The following is a 16221-nucleotide window of genomic DNA, read 5'->3' as shown; positions in this document are numbered from 1 at the left end:
TAATTTTAAACTACTTACACACTATGTCCTTGGTCATCACTGGACGAGACGGCTCACTGGGTTCTCCAAATCCAGCCTTGTTTTCAGCAGTAACTCTGAACTCGTACTCGACTCCCTCGCTAAGGCCTTGCACCTTAAAACGCAGGTCCGGGACTGTTCTCTTAGAAGCTCTGACCCACCTCATTCCTCTCTTCTCTTTCCTTTCAACACTGTACCCTCTAATGTCACTCCCCCCATCCTGTACTGGTCTCTTCCATGAAATGGTGACAGCGTTCCTGCTGATGTTATCAATCTCTGGGATTGAGGGTGGGCCTGGTGGGCCTTCAGGTTAAAAAAAAAAAAAGATTTTTGTCAGTGTCAATGATCATAATATCACAATTATAAATAACCACATGATATTAATTTGACCAGTAAATATAATACAATAATAATAATAACAAAATAATAACAAAACTGGGTATTACTAGCAAAACAAACCATCTATAAAATAAATTAAACTTACGGAAACTGTCGACCATTTTGACTGGACCCGACTGGCTTGAGTCTCCAGTGCCATACTGGTTCACAGCAAACACTCTGAAGATGTACTCATTGCCTTTGATTAGTTTGCTGGCTACATATCTGCAGTCCATCACATTTTCCGCTAGCTTGGTCCATTGCAGGCGACTTGTCTCTCGCTTCTCAAGGATGTAAGATTTGATGGAGCAACCTCCATCCTCCTCTGGTGGAAGCCAAGTCAAAGTACACTTTTCAGCAGAAATGTGACTAGCCTCAATTGGCCCTGGAGGTCCTGGTACATCAAGAACCTTTACTTTTACATGTTCGTCTTTAATGCCAAACGGGTTGCTGGCAGTAATTGTGTACTCTCCTGTGTTTTTCCTGCTGGCATATTTGATAACCAGAGTGGAGGAAGTTGGGGTGCTGGTGACAGTGACGATGTCTGAGTTCTTGAATTCACGGCCTCCTTTTGACCAAACAGCAGTGGGTGGAGGTTTGCCTACAATCTTGGAAGCAGATATCACGATCGTGTCTCCTGCTCTGACTGATACACCATCCTTCATGTCTGGGTCAATGGTGATGCTTGGAGGTTCTGAAGAAGAAAAACAAAGAAGGTATGCAACATGTTACACTGCAATATTAATTCATTCATTCATTCATTTTCTACCGCTTTTCCTCACGAGGGTCGCGAGGGTGCTGGAGCCTATCCCAGCTGTCTTTGAGAGGCGGGGTACACCCTGGACTGGTCGCCAGCCAATCACAGGGCACATATAGACAAACAACCATTCACACTCACATTCATACCTATGGACAATTTGGAGTCACCAATTAACCTAGCATGTTTTTGGAATGTGGGAGGAAACCGGAGTACCCGGAGAAAACCCGCACATGCACAGGGAGAACATGCAAACTCCACACAGAGATGGCCGAGGGTGGAATTGAACCCTGGTCTCCTAGCTGTGAGGTCTGCACGCTAACCACTTGACCACCGTGCCGCCCCCTGCAATATTCAAAACAAAAAAAAACTTTGCTATAAACCATGTTCAAATTAGCTTACCATACTCATCCTTGCAGGTTAGCAGCTCGGTCTTCTCTGAGGGAACACTAACCGCACCAGCTGCATTCTTGGCCCTGATTTGGAACTGATACTGAGATCCCTCTGTCAGGTCGGTCACGGTGAAGGCACATCCTTGGATGTTGACATGGTTAGCCTTCATCCAGGCCTTACCGCCAGCTTCTAGCTTCTCTATCATGTAGCCAGTGATCTTGTAACCACCATCATACTTGGGTGGAGTCCAGATCAGAGTGACTGAGGTCCTGGTGACATTAATGACATCAGGCCTGCCAGGAGGATCTAATAGAAGAAGACAAATAAGTCACTGTGGTGAAAAGGAACGCAACAAAGGAAATTCTGTCATTAAAGTACAATAAAGTCTCGTTATATCGATATTCTCGGGAGTCGGAAAAAATACCGATATAACCGGACTATCCATATGTCCGATCCTGCGCCGAACTGCATTAAAAGTGGGCAATAATGCACTCGACATTGTTCTATACTATAGAACAATGAGCAGCTTAAATCAATCTTTGCTTAAGGATTTCAATACCAACTGCGTTCGTGGTTTCTCTCGTGTGTATAGATTCTATACAGGCATGTGTTTGGCCAGCTATGTGGGGCGGGTTGAGCATGACCTGTGAACCAGGAAGTGTGGGAATCGGTGTGTGTGCTGCGCTCTGGTGGTGGAAGTGTGAAAAATAAAGTGGACTGGAAGCAGCCGTTCGCCGTGTTCTTTTTTGGTATTGAAATCCTTAAGCAAAGATTGATTTAAGCTGCTTTTGTATCGATATAAGCAGACCAAATTGGCTGGCGGGAGATGAAAAGGGCATCGTAGTAACCAGATTATCATAATAACCGGGTATCGTACTAACGGAACTAATTATATCATAAAAGACTAGAAATTTGCCGGGAAATGAAAATAGTATCGTAATAAGTAGTAATTCGTTATAACCGATATCGATATAACGAGACTTTACTGTAATTAAGACGTTAAATGCACAGAACTCACCAATTGGATCTAGAGCAACCACCGCCTCAGTAGCCCTGCTTGCCTTCCCAAGACCAGCTATGTTCATGGCCATCACTCGGAACTCGTATTCCAGTCCTTCAATCAGACCAGTGACTCTGCACTCCTTCACTCTTAGAGGAGTTTTACTGGCTCGTTTCCACATCAGACTGTTCCTTTCCTTAAACTCCACATGATAACCTGCAGAACGCACAAATTTACTTTTTGCTATCAATGTATCTTAGCTTAGCTTTCGACTGTGAAGATCAGTTACCTGTAATCGGGGAGCCACCTGTGTCTTTGGGATCAGCCCAGGTTAAGATGGCTGACTCGTGGCGGATACTGACTATCTCTGGAGGAGCTGGTGCCTCTGGGGCATCTGAGGTGGTAGAAGAGATTTTCACAGGTGAAACGACTGAAGCACACAAGTTAATTTGGTTTTAACTCAAATTCCAGATACTCACTGAAAGGATGCTGTGCAACGACTGGGTCTGACCTCAGATACTCTCCAATACCGTATTTGTTCTCAGCAAACACTCTGAATATATACTCGATTCCATCATGTAGACGAATCACTCTCATGGTGGTTTTCTGAATTGCTGAAGCGACTGTTGCCCACTTGTTGTCCGTTGTCCTCCTTTTTTCAACAATGTAGTTGGACACTTCGGCACCGCCATCATCTTTGGGTGGCTCCCATTCCAGGGTGATGCCATCTGCTGTGATCTCGTCAAACTTTATGGGACCAGTGCAGACACCAGGTCTGCCCACAACCTTGAGGGACAACTTGCAATCTTTGGAGCCTATGCTGTTCTTGACATTGATGGTATATGTGTCAGCATCTCCCCTTTGACAGTCTCTAATTAGCAGAGTGGTAATCCCTTGAGATGCCTCAACACACATGCGCCCAGTGTCTCCAAGGCTTACGTCACCCTTTTTCCATGTGGCGGTGGGATATGGCACACCAAGGATTGGGATGTTAATGCGGATGGTAGTGCCTTCTTTGACCACGTAGCAGCCATCATGTAAACTGCTCAGGTTGCAGTCAGGCAGGACTGAAACCAGAAAAGTTGGCAATTGAGGAAATTTAATAAATTGAATACGTATTACATGAGAGCAGGTTCTAGCCATATGTTCTTACCAAACTGGTCCTTGGCAACAGCACTGAGCTCAGTGGGTGGTCCTTCTCCAGATTCGTTGAGTGCTCTGACTCTGAATAAGTACTCCTTGCCCTCAGTGAGCTCACTGACAGCTAATGATGTGTTTTTGCCCTTCATAATCTGCTTCCACTGCTCGCCTTCACTCTGGTCCACTATGTAGGCACTTACATGACTTCCGCCATCACTGACAGGCTTTTTCCAAGCCAGAGTGATGGAATCCTTAGTGGTCTTTTTGGCCTTCAAGTCCATCACTGGACCAGGTTGCTCTAAAAGGGCAAGGAGTGCATCAGGAATAAAGTGGTTTGGATGATTGCATCAGTGGATTGTTCTATGAATACCTGAGGCTCGAACACTGCCTGCGGTCTCACAGCCCTCTCCGATGCCATAAGCATTCTCAGCCAGCACCCGGAAGCAGTAAGCTTGTCCTGCCTCCAAGTTGGTGATCCTAAAGGAGATCTTGTGACACTCTGCTGACACACAGGTCCAGGCTTTCCTCTCTGCGAGACGCTTCTCAACAATGTAGCTCTTCACCGGACTGCCACCATCGATCAGTGGTGCATCCCAGGTGATGGAAGCGTGGTTTCTGGAAGTTTCCTTCACAGTCAGGTTCAAAGGTGGTCCAGGAGAATCTAAGATGGGGTGGAGTAGTTAGTAATAGAAGCAGTATGCCACACAAACTACTAAAACCAGAGTGTTATTTTCATCTTTGATGCAATTTTTTCACACGCCTTCATTTCTTTGAGGCCAGAAATGCAGCTAAACAGGCAGAGATAAAATTTTATCTTGATGATATGATATCTTACCAAGAACCTTCACCACAATGGTGTAGCTTTTGGAACCACTACTGTTCTCCAGCGTCAGGACATATTTGCCAGCATCATATCTGTTAATGTCTTCAATCAAGAGCAGGGTATCCCACTCAGACGTCTTGATCAACAGGCCCTCTCGTTCCTTTAGATTGGCATCCACCTTGCTCCATGTCACTTTTGGTGCTGGGCGCCCTCTCAAGGGAACGTAGAGCCTCATGGTGACGCCAGCACGGAGAACCAAGGCTTTCCTCAGATCGGCATCCAGTTCAGCTTCCGGAGCGACTGGAGAAATGACAGATTAATAAACTTTATAAAATTATGCATGATACAAACAATAAACCGCTACCCAAAAATATAAAACAAGCCTTCTTAACAAGAGATGATCTTAATATGATCTTAACACACTTAACTTAAAACTTATATGCGAGGACAAGGTGAAAAACCTTCAGCATTTCAGTATGTGGAATCAAATTATGGAACGTATCTAGTAAGGAACTCTAACAATGCACTATAATTAGCGATTTTTTTTTTTTAATATTCATTTGGGCAAATACACGAAACACCATAGTGCATCTCCCACACCAATCAATATACAACTCTCCATTATTTACATCTGTATTCAGCTATCTGATTTCCCCTGTTATTATTATCATTGTAATATTGTTATTGTTATTATCATTATCATTGTTATAATCTTTATCATTATTACCATCATTATAATCATCATTAATACCATTTTCATCATTATAGTTAACAATTTTTTGATTTTTTTTTTATTATTTAATTTTACAGACTTTTACAGACAGTGCTGTATCATTCCATGTGTTATTTTCTGAAATCCGCAGTATTTGTGCTTTTATTGTCAATTTATTAGCCCACTTATTTGTGACATTTACATATCATTTTCTGTATTGCATGTGTCTAATCTTGTGCATTAAAAAACAAGAACTTGAGACTGTGTCTGAACAGGTGACCAACCCAAACATCAGTATCTTCTTGTTAAACCCTAACTGAGGTTTTTAGACGTGTTTATTAGTTTATTAGTTTCAAGTGAAAGGTTTGGGAACTACTGATCTAGTTGACCAAAACCATGACTATCATGACTATCGATACTATAATTTAAAAAAGGAACGTACTGAGGATGTCCTTGGCCATGTGGTTTCCAGGGACTTCGCTAGGCTCGCTGTAGCCAATCTTGTTGACAGCAGTGACTCTGAACTGGTATTCCGTGTCATGCATTAGGCCTGTCACCAAAAACTTGGTAGCCTGGAGCTTCTTTGGTACATTGCATTTATTCCAGTCCTCTGCAGTTGCCTGTTTGCACTCCACCAGGTAGCCAATGATCTCGCAACCACCGTCATAGGCCGGCTTAGTCCAGCTCAGGCTGATGGAGCTCTTTGTAGAATCCACCACCTTGGGGAAGGCAGGCGGGCCTGGGGGATCTGGAGGAGAATGGCAATGATTGTAAATGACAACATTAGATACTCAATTAATTTAAAAGCCACATGCTTTCATTCCAAAATAGATACTCACAGACAGGATCAACAGCCAGAGCGGCATTGGATGCATCGCTTGGTTTGCCCAGCCCAGCTTTGTTCATGGCAATAACTCTGAACTCATATTCAGAGCCCTCAGTTAGCTGAGCTGCTTTAATGGTCCTGTCAATCACTGGACGGCGGTTGACTTTGGCCCAAGTCAACTCTGTGGCCTCACGCTTCTCTACCATATAACCAAGGATGGTTGCTCGACCGTCGTTGGCGGGTGCCTTCCAGCTAACTGTCATGGAGTCCTTGGTGATGTTGGTGATTACAGGCGGATCGCATGGGCCAGGAACATCTGAGGTAATGAAACACAACATAATGATCTCGCACCAGGAACCACAACCATATTTCTGTCTACTCTACTTCCCCTGTTCTGCTGAAACGTTTTATCTTTCTAAAAGGTACCAATAAGTCTGAAATCAAACTTGAACCATGTCGCCCCACACTTTCTGCTTCTGACATCTGATGGCGCTACCATTACAAGTTTGATTTACTTTCAACCACACTGTTTTTTCTTCTTCATATCTACCAAATCACACATAAAGCAACATCAATCCACCACCATCTTCCCCCACTGCAGAAATCCTCACCATCTAGAATTCCTTAAAAAAACCTGGCTCCTCCTACATCTGTATTATTTTTTTACCGTAATTGTCAACATTTTAGGCACTCGCTAACAATAAATGTACAATAATTATGTCTGCACGCACCATACGGGTTCTTGACCACGACAGGGTCAGTCATGACAGCATCTCCTACGCCATACTGGTTCTCAGCACTGACTCTGAACTGGTACTCATGTCCTTCGATAAGTTTCTCCACCGAGCAGTCAGTAATGTGACCGTGAATGTTGGAGGTGACAAGTGCCCAGTTGGCTCTGCTGGTTTCACGTTTCTCGATGATGTAGTTCGTGATTTCTGACCCGCCGTCTGCATGCGGGGGCTCCCACCGCAGCTTGACACGGTCTGCAAATACTTTGGTGGTTTTCACTGAAGCTGGAGGACCTGGTTTATCTGTAGGAAACAAATGAGAGAAAAGATAAGACCATCTTCAATTTGTCTTGCAGTGAGGAAATGGTACAGTTTTCCCCAGGGATGATCAAAGTGCATGTTTTTTTTATTGGCAAGAAAAACATCAGCAAAAACTGTAAAATTAGCACTTATTGTACAAGAGTAAGAATATTAAGAGAAGTTTTAATCTACTGAAAAAAAAGTCTAAATTTTACAACAATGTTATAATATAATGAAGAAAAATAATGACATTTTACTAGTGAAAAGTTGAAATATTAAAAAGTCATAGTATTATGAGAAACAAAGCAATGAATAACAGTGTCATTTTATGACAAACACGTTGTGAAAAAATTAAATTGTTAAGACAATAAAGTCAAACTATTATAAAATATTCAGAGAATTTGAAAGACCTTAAAAAAAAAACAGCAGAAATACAAAAAACCTGTTGTAATTACAAGAATCAAGTCAAAATATTCAGAGAAAAATGTGTCTCATGAGAAAAAAAGTTGCTTAGACTTGAAATAATATGCACATAACATTTGAACGACGTTATAGTATTATGGGAATAAAATAAAAATATTATAAAGTAACATTCCAGAAGGAAAATGTACAAAGATTATTGAGAAAGTTGAAAATATGAAATTAAATAAAATTTATACAATTAAAATGTAATGCAATTTTTTGAAATACAGTATACTGTATATCATTTCTTAGCATATCTACTTGCATGGGTTTATAAAGTATCAAATTCCATCCTTTCATTTTTCATGATGTGGCCCTCAGTGGAAGACATTTAGACACCCATGGTTTAGCTGAATACTGAGAAACACACAGCAAACTTACCAAGCACTTTGACTTTAATGGTGGCATACTTGCTGCCATTGATATTCTCAGCAACAACAGCGTAGTCGCCTGATTCCTTCCTGGTGACTGAGTACAGCTCCAGCAGGTGGAGGTGTTTCTTCTGGGTCATCTTCATTCCCTCTGCCAGTACCAGAGGCATGCCGTCTCTCTTCCAGCTCACCTTTGGCAATGGCTTGCCAAAGACCTCAGCATCCAGGAAGACGTTCTCGCCGGCTTTCACCACAATCAGGTTCTTCATGTTGACTCCTAACTCCACACGAGGAGGAACTGCACAAATGGCGACGTATTAATTAGTCTATTAATTAGTCTAATTAGTCTTTGTGTGATTCCTACCATTCTCCGCGATGACAGGAATGGGATCTGACAGCTCTGAGGGCAGGCTGATGTTTATAGCAGTCTTGGCAATGATTCTAAATTGGTACTGCTGACCCTCCTCCAAACCAGTCACCACATAGTTTTCTGTCTGGATGCTCATGCAGTTGCTGTTGGAGCGTGTCCACTTCTCCTCTGGAAGCTTGCAGTACTCCACAAAGTAGCCAATCAGTTTGCTGCCACCATCATGCTTGGGCCGGGTCCACACCAATGAGACTGAGCTCTTGGTCACATCCATGGGTTCAGGCTTGCCTGGAGGGTCTGAACAAAAATATTCCGGTAAGGCTATATGAAATGTACACTCATAAATGGCATTCCTATAAATGGGAAGTCCAATTCAAAATATGACTGCATTGTTAGTTCATTCATTCATTCATTTTCTACTGCTTTTTCCTCACGAGAGTCGCGGGGGGTGCTGGAGCCTATCCCAGCTGTCTTCGGGCGAGAGGCGGGGTACACCCTGGACTGGTCGCCAGCCAATCACAGGGCACATATAGACAAACAACCATTCACACTCACATTCATACCTATGGACAATTTGGAGTCACCAATTAACCCAGCATGTTTTTGGAATGTGGGAGGAAACCGGAGTACCCGGAGAAAACCCACGCATGCACGGGGAGAACATGCAAACTCCACACAGAGATGGCCGAGGGTGAAATTAAACCATTGTTAGTTCAGTGTTATAATAATTTTAAACATTTTTTAACCAAATTTCACTAGTAATAATATTTTCTTTGGAGTTTTCGTACCAACAGCAGTCCTGGCGGTGATGAAATCGGTCTGCTTGCAATGTTTGCCCTGTCCAGCAATGTTAAGGGCGGACACCCTGAAGGTGTACTCCAGGCCCTCGATCAGTCCAGTGCAGGTGTACTGGGTAGCTTTCACCAGAGACTCATTAGCCATGACCCACAAGAGACTGTTCCTCTCCTTCTTCTCGATGCAGTACCCAGTAATCGGGCTTCCTCCATCACTGCTGGGACGCTCCCATGAGAGGATGACAAAGTCCTTGTTGATCTTGTTAACCTGCAGGTTTCTGGGTTCACTTGGAGGATCTGGAGGTAAATGGAATATCCACAGTCAATCATGCCTGGAGCAAACATGATACTTATAGGTTATCACATGGTTTGTCTGGTATCAGGCCAGGTATCATCCGCGTGCCAGTATCCGCCCTCGACCTTTGGTCTTGGGCATGATACTGGGCCTGATACCAGACAAACCATGTGATGATCTTATTATCACATACTATTTAATCATGAGTTTATTATCACGTACTATTTAATCAAAAGACCATTTTGTTTCCAGAAAATGTTCAGTTTATTACATGTATTATATCTAAACAGTGTAAACACAATAATTGCAAAAATATTTAAACAATAATATTTTATCAACAGTCTTATCTTATCAATGTCTGACAATTAAAGTTCCATTAACCAAATTTGGGTTTTTTGGTGACTGGAAAAGCACTAGGCACTAAGCACTCGCGCTGTTCTCTGATTGGTTGTTTCACAGGCACGATACCAGAGCAGCGCGCTCTGAGTGGACAGCTACGGGGGCTGATACTGGATATGGTTAAACTCTATATTTTATCAGTATCACAGTATCATTTGGGCCTTTTCCCGTATCATTCATGGGCGGTTTCTAGGGTACAGGGCCAATTAATACTCTAGTATGTGATAATAATGGTTTACAGATACAGCAGAAGTGGCTCACCAAATGGATATCTGGCAATCATCCTCTCGGAGTAGATGGGCTCAGAGATGCCGAACCTGTTTTCAGCACGGACCCGGAAGCTGTACTCTTTGCCGGGTGTCAGTTTAGTCACCTTGAAGCTGGTTTTGGTGCAGGAAGAGGACATGGTAACCCAGTCACCCTGGCTAATGTCACACTTCTCCACAATGTAGTTTGTGATATTGCTGCCACCATCCTCCTCAGGAGAGTTCCAGAGCAGCGTGCAGGCATCAATGTCTTGCTCAGTGATTTCAAGAGGACTTCCAGGTGGTCCTGGAATGTCTGCCGGACAAAGAACATAAATGATTAAGAATAAATTAACCTTCAGAGTATCATACAACTTTTTGACACTGACCCATAACAATGACTTTGATAATTTGGTTGATCTTGGCCGTGCTGTTTTCAGCCGAAAGGCTGTAGTAGCCGCTGTCCGACCGAGTCATATTCTTAATGATGAGTGTGCAACTTGTAAGTGTCTTGAAGACAGAAAGGCGATCAGAAGTCAGGACGTCTTCGTTGCCCTGCTTCCATTTGCAGAAGGGAGCGGGTTTACCCGCCACAATGGCTTCAATGACCATTTTGGATCCGGCTCTGACTGTCACAGTATCAGGCATAATGATCTTTGGGGCCACTAAGGGAATAAGAATTAACAAGAATTATTTCTCTGTCTGTAAGTTAGCACAATCAATGTGAGAGTTGGACCAGTTTACTCACTGAGCTGCTCTTTGACCTCAAATATTCCCTCGGCCTCCCGAGCAAGACTGACTCCAACGGAGTTCCTAGCTGCTACCCTGAACTTGTACTTCTTCCCTTCCTTCAGGCCAACGACCACGATAGTCAAATCCTTGACCACTGAATATGGTGTCCACTTTTCCTCTGGGGAACCCTCCTCCTGGTAGTCCACAACATAACCGTTGATCTTGGCTCCTCCGTCTCTGAGTGGCTTCAGCCAGCCAAGTGTGGCACTGTTCTTTGTGATCTCCAAAACGTCCATCTTCTTTGGTGGATCCGGCTCACCTGATAACATCAGCAGGTATTAAGACACACATCGAAATACTGACCAACAATTTATCTCTTGACACTCACTGATGGGGTCCACAGCAAGGTAAGATCTGGGAGAATCCTGAGGAACTCCAATTCCATACTTGTTGCATGCCATGACACGGAAGTAGTACTCAATGCCAGGTGTCATGTTGGTCACCTTGAAGCTAGTCTTCTTTAGGTCTTCTGTGCACTTTGTCCATGTCTTCCTGTCCACTTCCCGTTTTTCCACAATGTAGTTGAGAATGGGGCTTCCACCGTCATTCTCTGGTGGCAACCAGGAAAGTTGAGCTGTTGTTTTCGTGACATCAGTTGCCTCAAGGCCACCAACAGGACCAGGTGTATCTACAGGTGAATGGATTCAACATTGTAAATAACGTAAATAATAAAATCAAAAATTGGTCAGTGATAGGTCAAGTCTCACCGAGAACTTTGACACGGACAAAAACGGCTTTCTCTCCAGCAGAGTTAGACAGAGTGAGTGAGTATTTTCCAGAATCTTCTCTGGTGCTTTCAGGGATGACCAGGAAGGACATGGTGTCCACTTGGTCTACGTGACCTCTGCGAGCCACATTGTCCACGCCCAAGCGCTTCCAGGTCACCTTGGGTGCGGGGCGTCCTCTGATAACAGCGAAAAGTCTTATTGGACAGCCAGCCCTTACAGCAAGACCTTTCCTCAAACTTGCATCCAGGTCAATCTCAGGAGCCTCTGTTTCCATGGAAACACATCAGTGAGGGATAATTAATAATATACACCTATTTATTCTGCAGTTTATTTTGTTTGTCATATTTCTTACCCAGGATCTCCTTAGGGGAGACGGCCTCCTTTAAGTAAGCATGGCGTCCCCAGCCCACCTGGTTTTGGGCAGAGACCTTGAACTCATACTCCTGCTTCTCATCAAGCTGTCCTATTGTGAACTCTGTGAGGACCAGTGGTCCATGCGTGTCAATCCTCTTCCAGCCTTCTGTGGGCTTCTCAGGGTCTACCTCACTCTTCAGCCTTAAGTCCAGGCTGTAGCCAATAATCGGGGCACCCCCATCATATACAGGTTTAGACCAGGAAAGGGTGATAGAGGTCTTGGTGCTGTCAGCCACCTTCAGGCTTGCAGGTGGGCCAGGAGGTTCTGGAGAGAGAAAATAAAAGAAATAACAATAAAATCAAGAAGATAAGTGGAAAGGTTTGAATCATTTAGTTGGCTTTACTGACCAATTGGATCTTTGGCTGTAACAGGTCTACAGGGTTTGCTAGGATCTCCCAGACCAACTTCATTCTCAGCCTTGACTCTGAACTGATACTCATGGTTGGGGATCAAGTTGGTGACTTTCATGCGTCTCTCAGAAATGGGACTTTTAGTGCATGGCACCCAGCGCACTGCCCTCTTTTCCTTTCTTTCTAGAATGTAGCCGGTGATGGACTTTCCTCCGTCATTCTCAGGTGGAGCCCAGACAACTGTCATCTCTTCTTTGCTCACCTGCATACCAAAAATTGCAATCAGTTATAATTTTCAAAAGGAGACTGTTTGTGTGCCCGTTCACTTTCTGTGACACAATATATAGGCTACACACCTGTTTATACATTGTATACTGCAAAGTTTAAAGTTAATATTCCATATTTACTAACCTTTGTAACCTCTGGGGCATCAGGTGGTCCAGGTCTGTTGAACTGAGTCTTGACAGTGACAGGTTTGCTCTCCATTGAAGGTCCAGTTCCCATCTTGTTCTCAGCCCTCACTCTGAAGATGTACTCATTGCCCTCTACCAGACGAATGACGTTGCAGTACGGTGTAACTACGGATGCAGAGTATGTGGACCAGACCATTCTTCTGGTTTCACATTTTTCCAGGATATAGCTGTCAACCTCACAGCCTCCGTCATCCTCAGGTGCATCCCATACCACTCTGCACTTGTCGGCTCCAATGCCAGTGACTCTGAGGTTCCTGACAGGGCCGGGAACGTCCAGGACGTTAACATTAGCATATGCAGTGAAGGTTCCGGCAGAGTTGGTGGCAGTGATGATGTATTTTCCGGAATCAGTACGTTTTGACTTGGTTAAAAGGAATTTGGAGTAATCAGAACCGGTCTCATAGCTGATTCTGGGGTTGTCTCCGACCGCCTTGTCCTTTGTCCACTTGACTTCTGGCTGAGGCTTTCCTCTCAGGCCGGCCTCTATCCTGACAGACTCTCCAGCCTTTACTGTCAGTGTTCCGGCCAGTCTCAGGTCAATGACAGGCTTTTGAATCTCTTCTCGCACCAAGATATCTGCAAGTTTAACCCAGCCACTCTCCCCTCCTTCATTGACACTCTGCACCCTAAAAAACAAATCATGTGCTTTAGTGCTTGAAGTTCATGTCTACCTAATTATATGCATTGGATACTGAGAAGACTGATATCTGAATTCATGCAATAACAAACCTGAAAGTGTAAGTGTGGTTTTCTACACATTTGTCCGCCAAAAAGAACGTGTCAGTTAAGATGCCGGTGTTCAGTTTTTCCCATTCCTCTGCATCTTTGTCTTTGCACTCCAGGTTGTAAGAAAGGTTGGGGCTACCACCATCATAGTCAGGCTTCCTCCATCTCAGGTAAACATGGTTCTTGCCAATATCGGTTGCCCTGAAGTTCTCAGGCTCGCCTGGCTTTTCAATGGGGTCAATGGCAAGCAAAGGGACCTTGGTCTCCACAGTGGGTCCAGGTCCCATCTTGTTTTCTGCACAGACGCGGAAAAGGTACTCGTGGCCTTCCATCAGCTTGGTTTTGATCTTGCGATTGGTGCAGTGTGAAGAGATCATGGACCACATGCTGACGCTAGGTTCTCGGCACTCCACGATGTAATTGGTGATCTCAGATCCGCCGTTGTCTTTAGGCGCGTCCCAGTTGATCATGCATGAGTCCTTGGTGACATAGGTCATGTGGAGGTTCTGGCAGTGGCTGGGTCTATCCAACACGTTTACTGTGATGGCACAGGAGGCTTCTCCGCCCTCATTTGAGGCCTTCAGAATATATTTACCATGGTCACCTCTGGTGGCCTCCTTGATCCTCAGCTTGACGACGGGTAGGTTCTGAATGATAGATACACGCTTGCTGTTCTCCAGAATAGTCTCTTCCTTTGACCACAGCACTTCAGGGTCAGGACGGGCTTTGACATAGCCGATGATGTTAATGTTGTGTCCAACACGCACAGTGACACGCTCACGACATGTGGCGTCCATTTCAATCTCTGGAGGAATAAGAATGTCTTGAGCAGTGACGGACTCTGGAATCTCTCTCGACTCACCATCTCCAATCATATTTGAGGCATAAACTCTGAATCTGTAAGTGACTCCCTCCTCCAGCCCCTTCACTGTGTATGCGCACTGCTTGATGAAGTCATCCAGATTCATTTTCTTCCAGTCTTCTGCATCTGCCTTCTTCATTTCCACAGTGTACCCCAGAATTGGGCTTCCTCCATCTTTGTTGGGTTTAGTCCATACCAAGTCTGCCGTAGTCTTGCTGTAATCTTTGACTTTTGGGTTGACAGGGGGGCTTGGGACAGTGATCTGTCTGCAAGGCTTGCAGGGGTCAGATATGGGAGAGGGGCCACTGTAGCCGGCGCTATTCTCAGCAAATATCCTGAATTCATACTCATTTCCCACAAACAAGCCTAAGACTCTGTACCTGAGGTCTCTGCAAGGTGTCTTGTTTACACGGATCCACTTTCCTCCTTTGTGTCTCCGCTCAATTATGTAACCTGTGATCTGACTACCACCGTCAGACAACGGCATGGTCCACCCAAGAGTAACACCGTCCTCAGAGACGTCATGTGGCTGTGGCTTACCAGGAGGACTAGGTGGCATAAAGGAATGCTCAGCAACAGTGGGCTTGCTCTCCAGAGGAGCACCGATGCCCATCTTGTTCTCAGCGCGAATGCGAACCACATACTCAACTCCTTTCTGAAGGCGGACTATCCTGAGTTTTGTAGCAAGGCTGCCAGAGCTAACTCCACCCCATGTTTCCTTATTGGAATCTCTCTTCTCCACAATGTAGTTAGTGACAGGGCTTCCACCATCATCCTTAGGAGGGCGCCACTCGATCATCATGGAGTCAGGAGTGACCTCCAGAATGTTGACCGGTCCAATGGGTGCCGCTGGGACATCCAGCACCGTGACATTCAGAGCTGCTGTTTTGGTCCCAGCAAGGTTTGAAACGGTGAGCAGGTAAGTGCCGGTGTGATTTCTGGTACACTCATTGATGCTGAGGACGGTGGAAAAGTTGTCGGTGTCAATCTTAATATTCCCTTCGCTGGTGATCTCCTCTCCTTCAATCGACCATTTGGCGGTAGGGATTGGAATTCCTCTCATGATAGCAGGCAGCCTGATGGTGGTCCCAGCCTTAACAGTGATGCCCTCAGTCAATTTGACATCAACCTCAACAATTGGAGGCACTGTTGATAGAAGACAGAAGCCGTTTTACCCAGCTGTTGTGCTCATTACATAATAATCAACTCTTGTATTTATTTCACCAGAGCAGCACTGGTTAAAAAAAACAGCATTAACTGAATTAATCATTCGATTTGACTCTCCCTTAATCTCACCGAGCTTCTCCTGGCAAAGGATAGGAACAGTGGTGTCGGGTCTGCTGAGGCCTATGGCGTTTTCCGCTCTTACTCGGAATCGATAGGTCTTCCCTTCCTCCAGGCCTGTCACATGACTTTCTGGGATGCTGACAGTCTGCCACTCATCCCATTCCTTCTCTCCTTCCTCTTGATACTCCACCAAGAAGCCGGTGATCTCACTTCCACCGTTTCGGTCAGGCCAATTCCAGACCAGCCACACCTCTGTCTTATCCACATCAGAATGATGCAGGTCTTTGGGAGGACCAGGTGGGACTGCAAGAAAAAGGTGTTCAAACTTTAAGGGCAGTACTTGGTCTCTAATTTATAGTTCATCAGAATTTTGAATTGAAAATGATGCTATATTGTTAAAAAACATAATTATTATGGGAGATTAAGGACACCAAAACACAGAAATACAAACGTTCTGGTTGATGATAAAGGCATCTGTCTCAAAACCTTTAACTACCTAGTAATAGTAGAAAGTTTACTTTTTTCCTAAAACTTGTACATGCCCATTTTCCTGAGAAAAATGAGAAAAATCCCCAAC

The 16221-nt window shown here is 44.5% G+C and overlaps 1 protein-coding gene across 1 annotated transcript in view; it reads right to left on the bottom strand.

Moving 5' to 3' along the window:
• ttn.2 (titin, tandem duplicate 2) overlaps positions 1–16221 on the bottom strand; it is a 182173-nt gene that overhangs the window by 44667 nt on the left and 121285 nt on the right. Inside the window, exons 194-218 of the mRNA XM_078795414.1 lie at positions 15654–15947; positions 13499–15503; positions 12708–13395; positions 12294–12558; positions 11884–12210; positions 11511–11795; positions 11132–11431; positions 10760–11062; positions 10401–10676; positions 10028–10327; positions 9067–9369; positions 8276–8575; positions 7922–8209; positions 6779–7081; positions 6061–6363; positions 5664–5969; positions 4522–4809; positions 4057–4347; positions 3700–3984; positions 3026–3613; positions 2836–2940; positions 2565–2762; positions 1556–1852; positions 503–1090; positions 19–321 (exon numbers count right to left, since the gene is read on the bottom strand). Coding sequence (XP_078651540.1) covers positions 19–321; positions 503–1090; positions 1556–1852; positions 2565–2762; positions 2836–2940; positions 3026–3613; positions 3700–3984; positions 4057–4347; positions 4522–4809; positions 5664–5969; positions 6061–6363; positions 6779–7081; positions 7922–8209; positions 8276–8575; positions 9067–9369; positions 10028–10327; positions 10401–10676; positions 10760–11062; positions 11132–11431; positions 11511–11795; positions 11884–12210; positions 12294–12558; positions 12708–13395; positions 13499–15503; positions 15654–15947 — 9789 coding nt within the window. The remainder of the gene's footprint in view (positions 1–18; positions 322–502; positions 1091–1555; positions 1853–2564; positions 2763–2835; positions 2941–3025; positions 3614–3699; positions 3985–4056; positions 4348–4521; positions 4810–5663; positions 5970–6060; positions 6364–6778; positions 7082–7921; positions 8210–8275; positions 8576–9066; positions 9370–10027; positions 10328–10400; positions 10677–10759; positions 11063–11131; positions 11432–11510; positions 11796–11883; positions 12211–12293; positions 12559–12707; positions 13396–13498; positions 15504–15653; positions 15948–16221) is intronic.

The sequence above is a fragment of the Doryrhamphus excisus genome, linkage group LG12 (genome assembly GCF_037039965.1).
Source record: "Doryrhamphus excisus strain RoL-2023G ecotype Guam linkage group LG12, RoL_Dexc_Guam_v1.1, whole genome shotgun sequence".
In the NCBI taxonomy this organism is placed as follows: Eukaryota; Metazoa; Chordata; class Actinopteri; order Syngnathiformes; family Syngnathidae; genus Doryrhamphus; species Doryrhamphus excisus.
The sequence above is the reverse complement of the archived record's forward strand: the minus strand, read 5'-3'. Positions and strand labels throughout refer to the sequence as shown.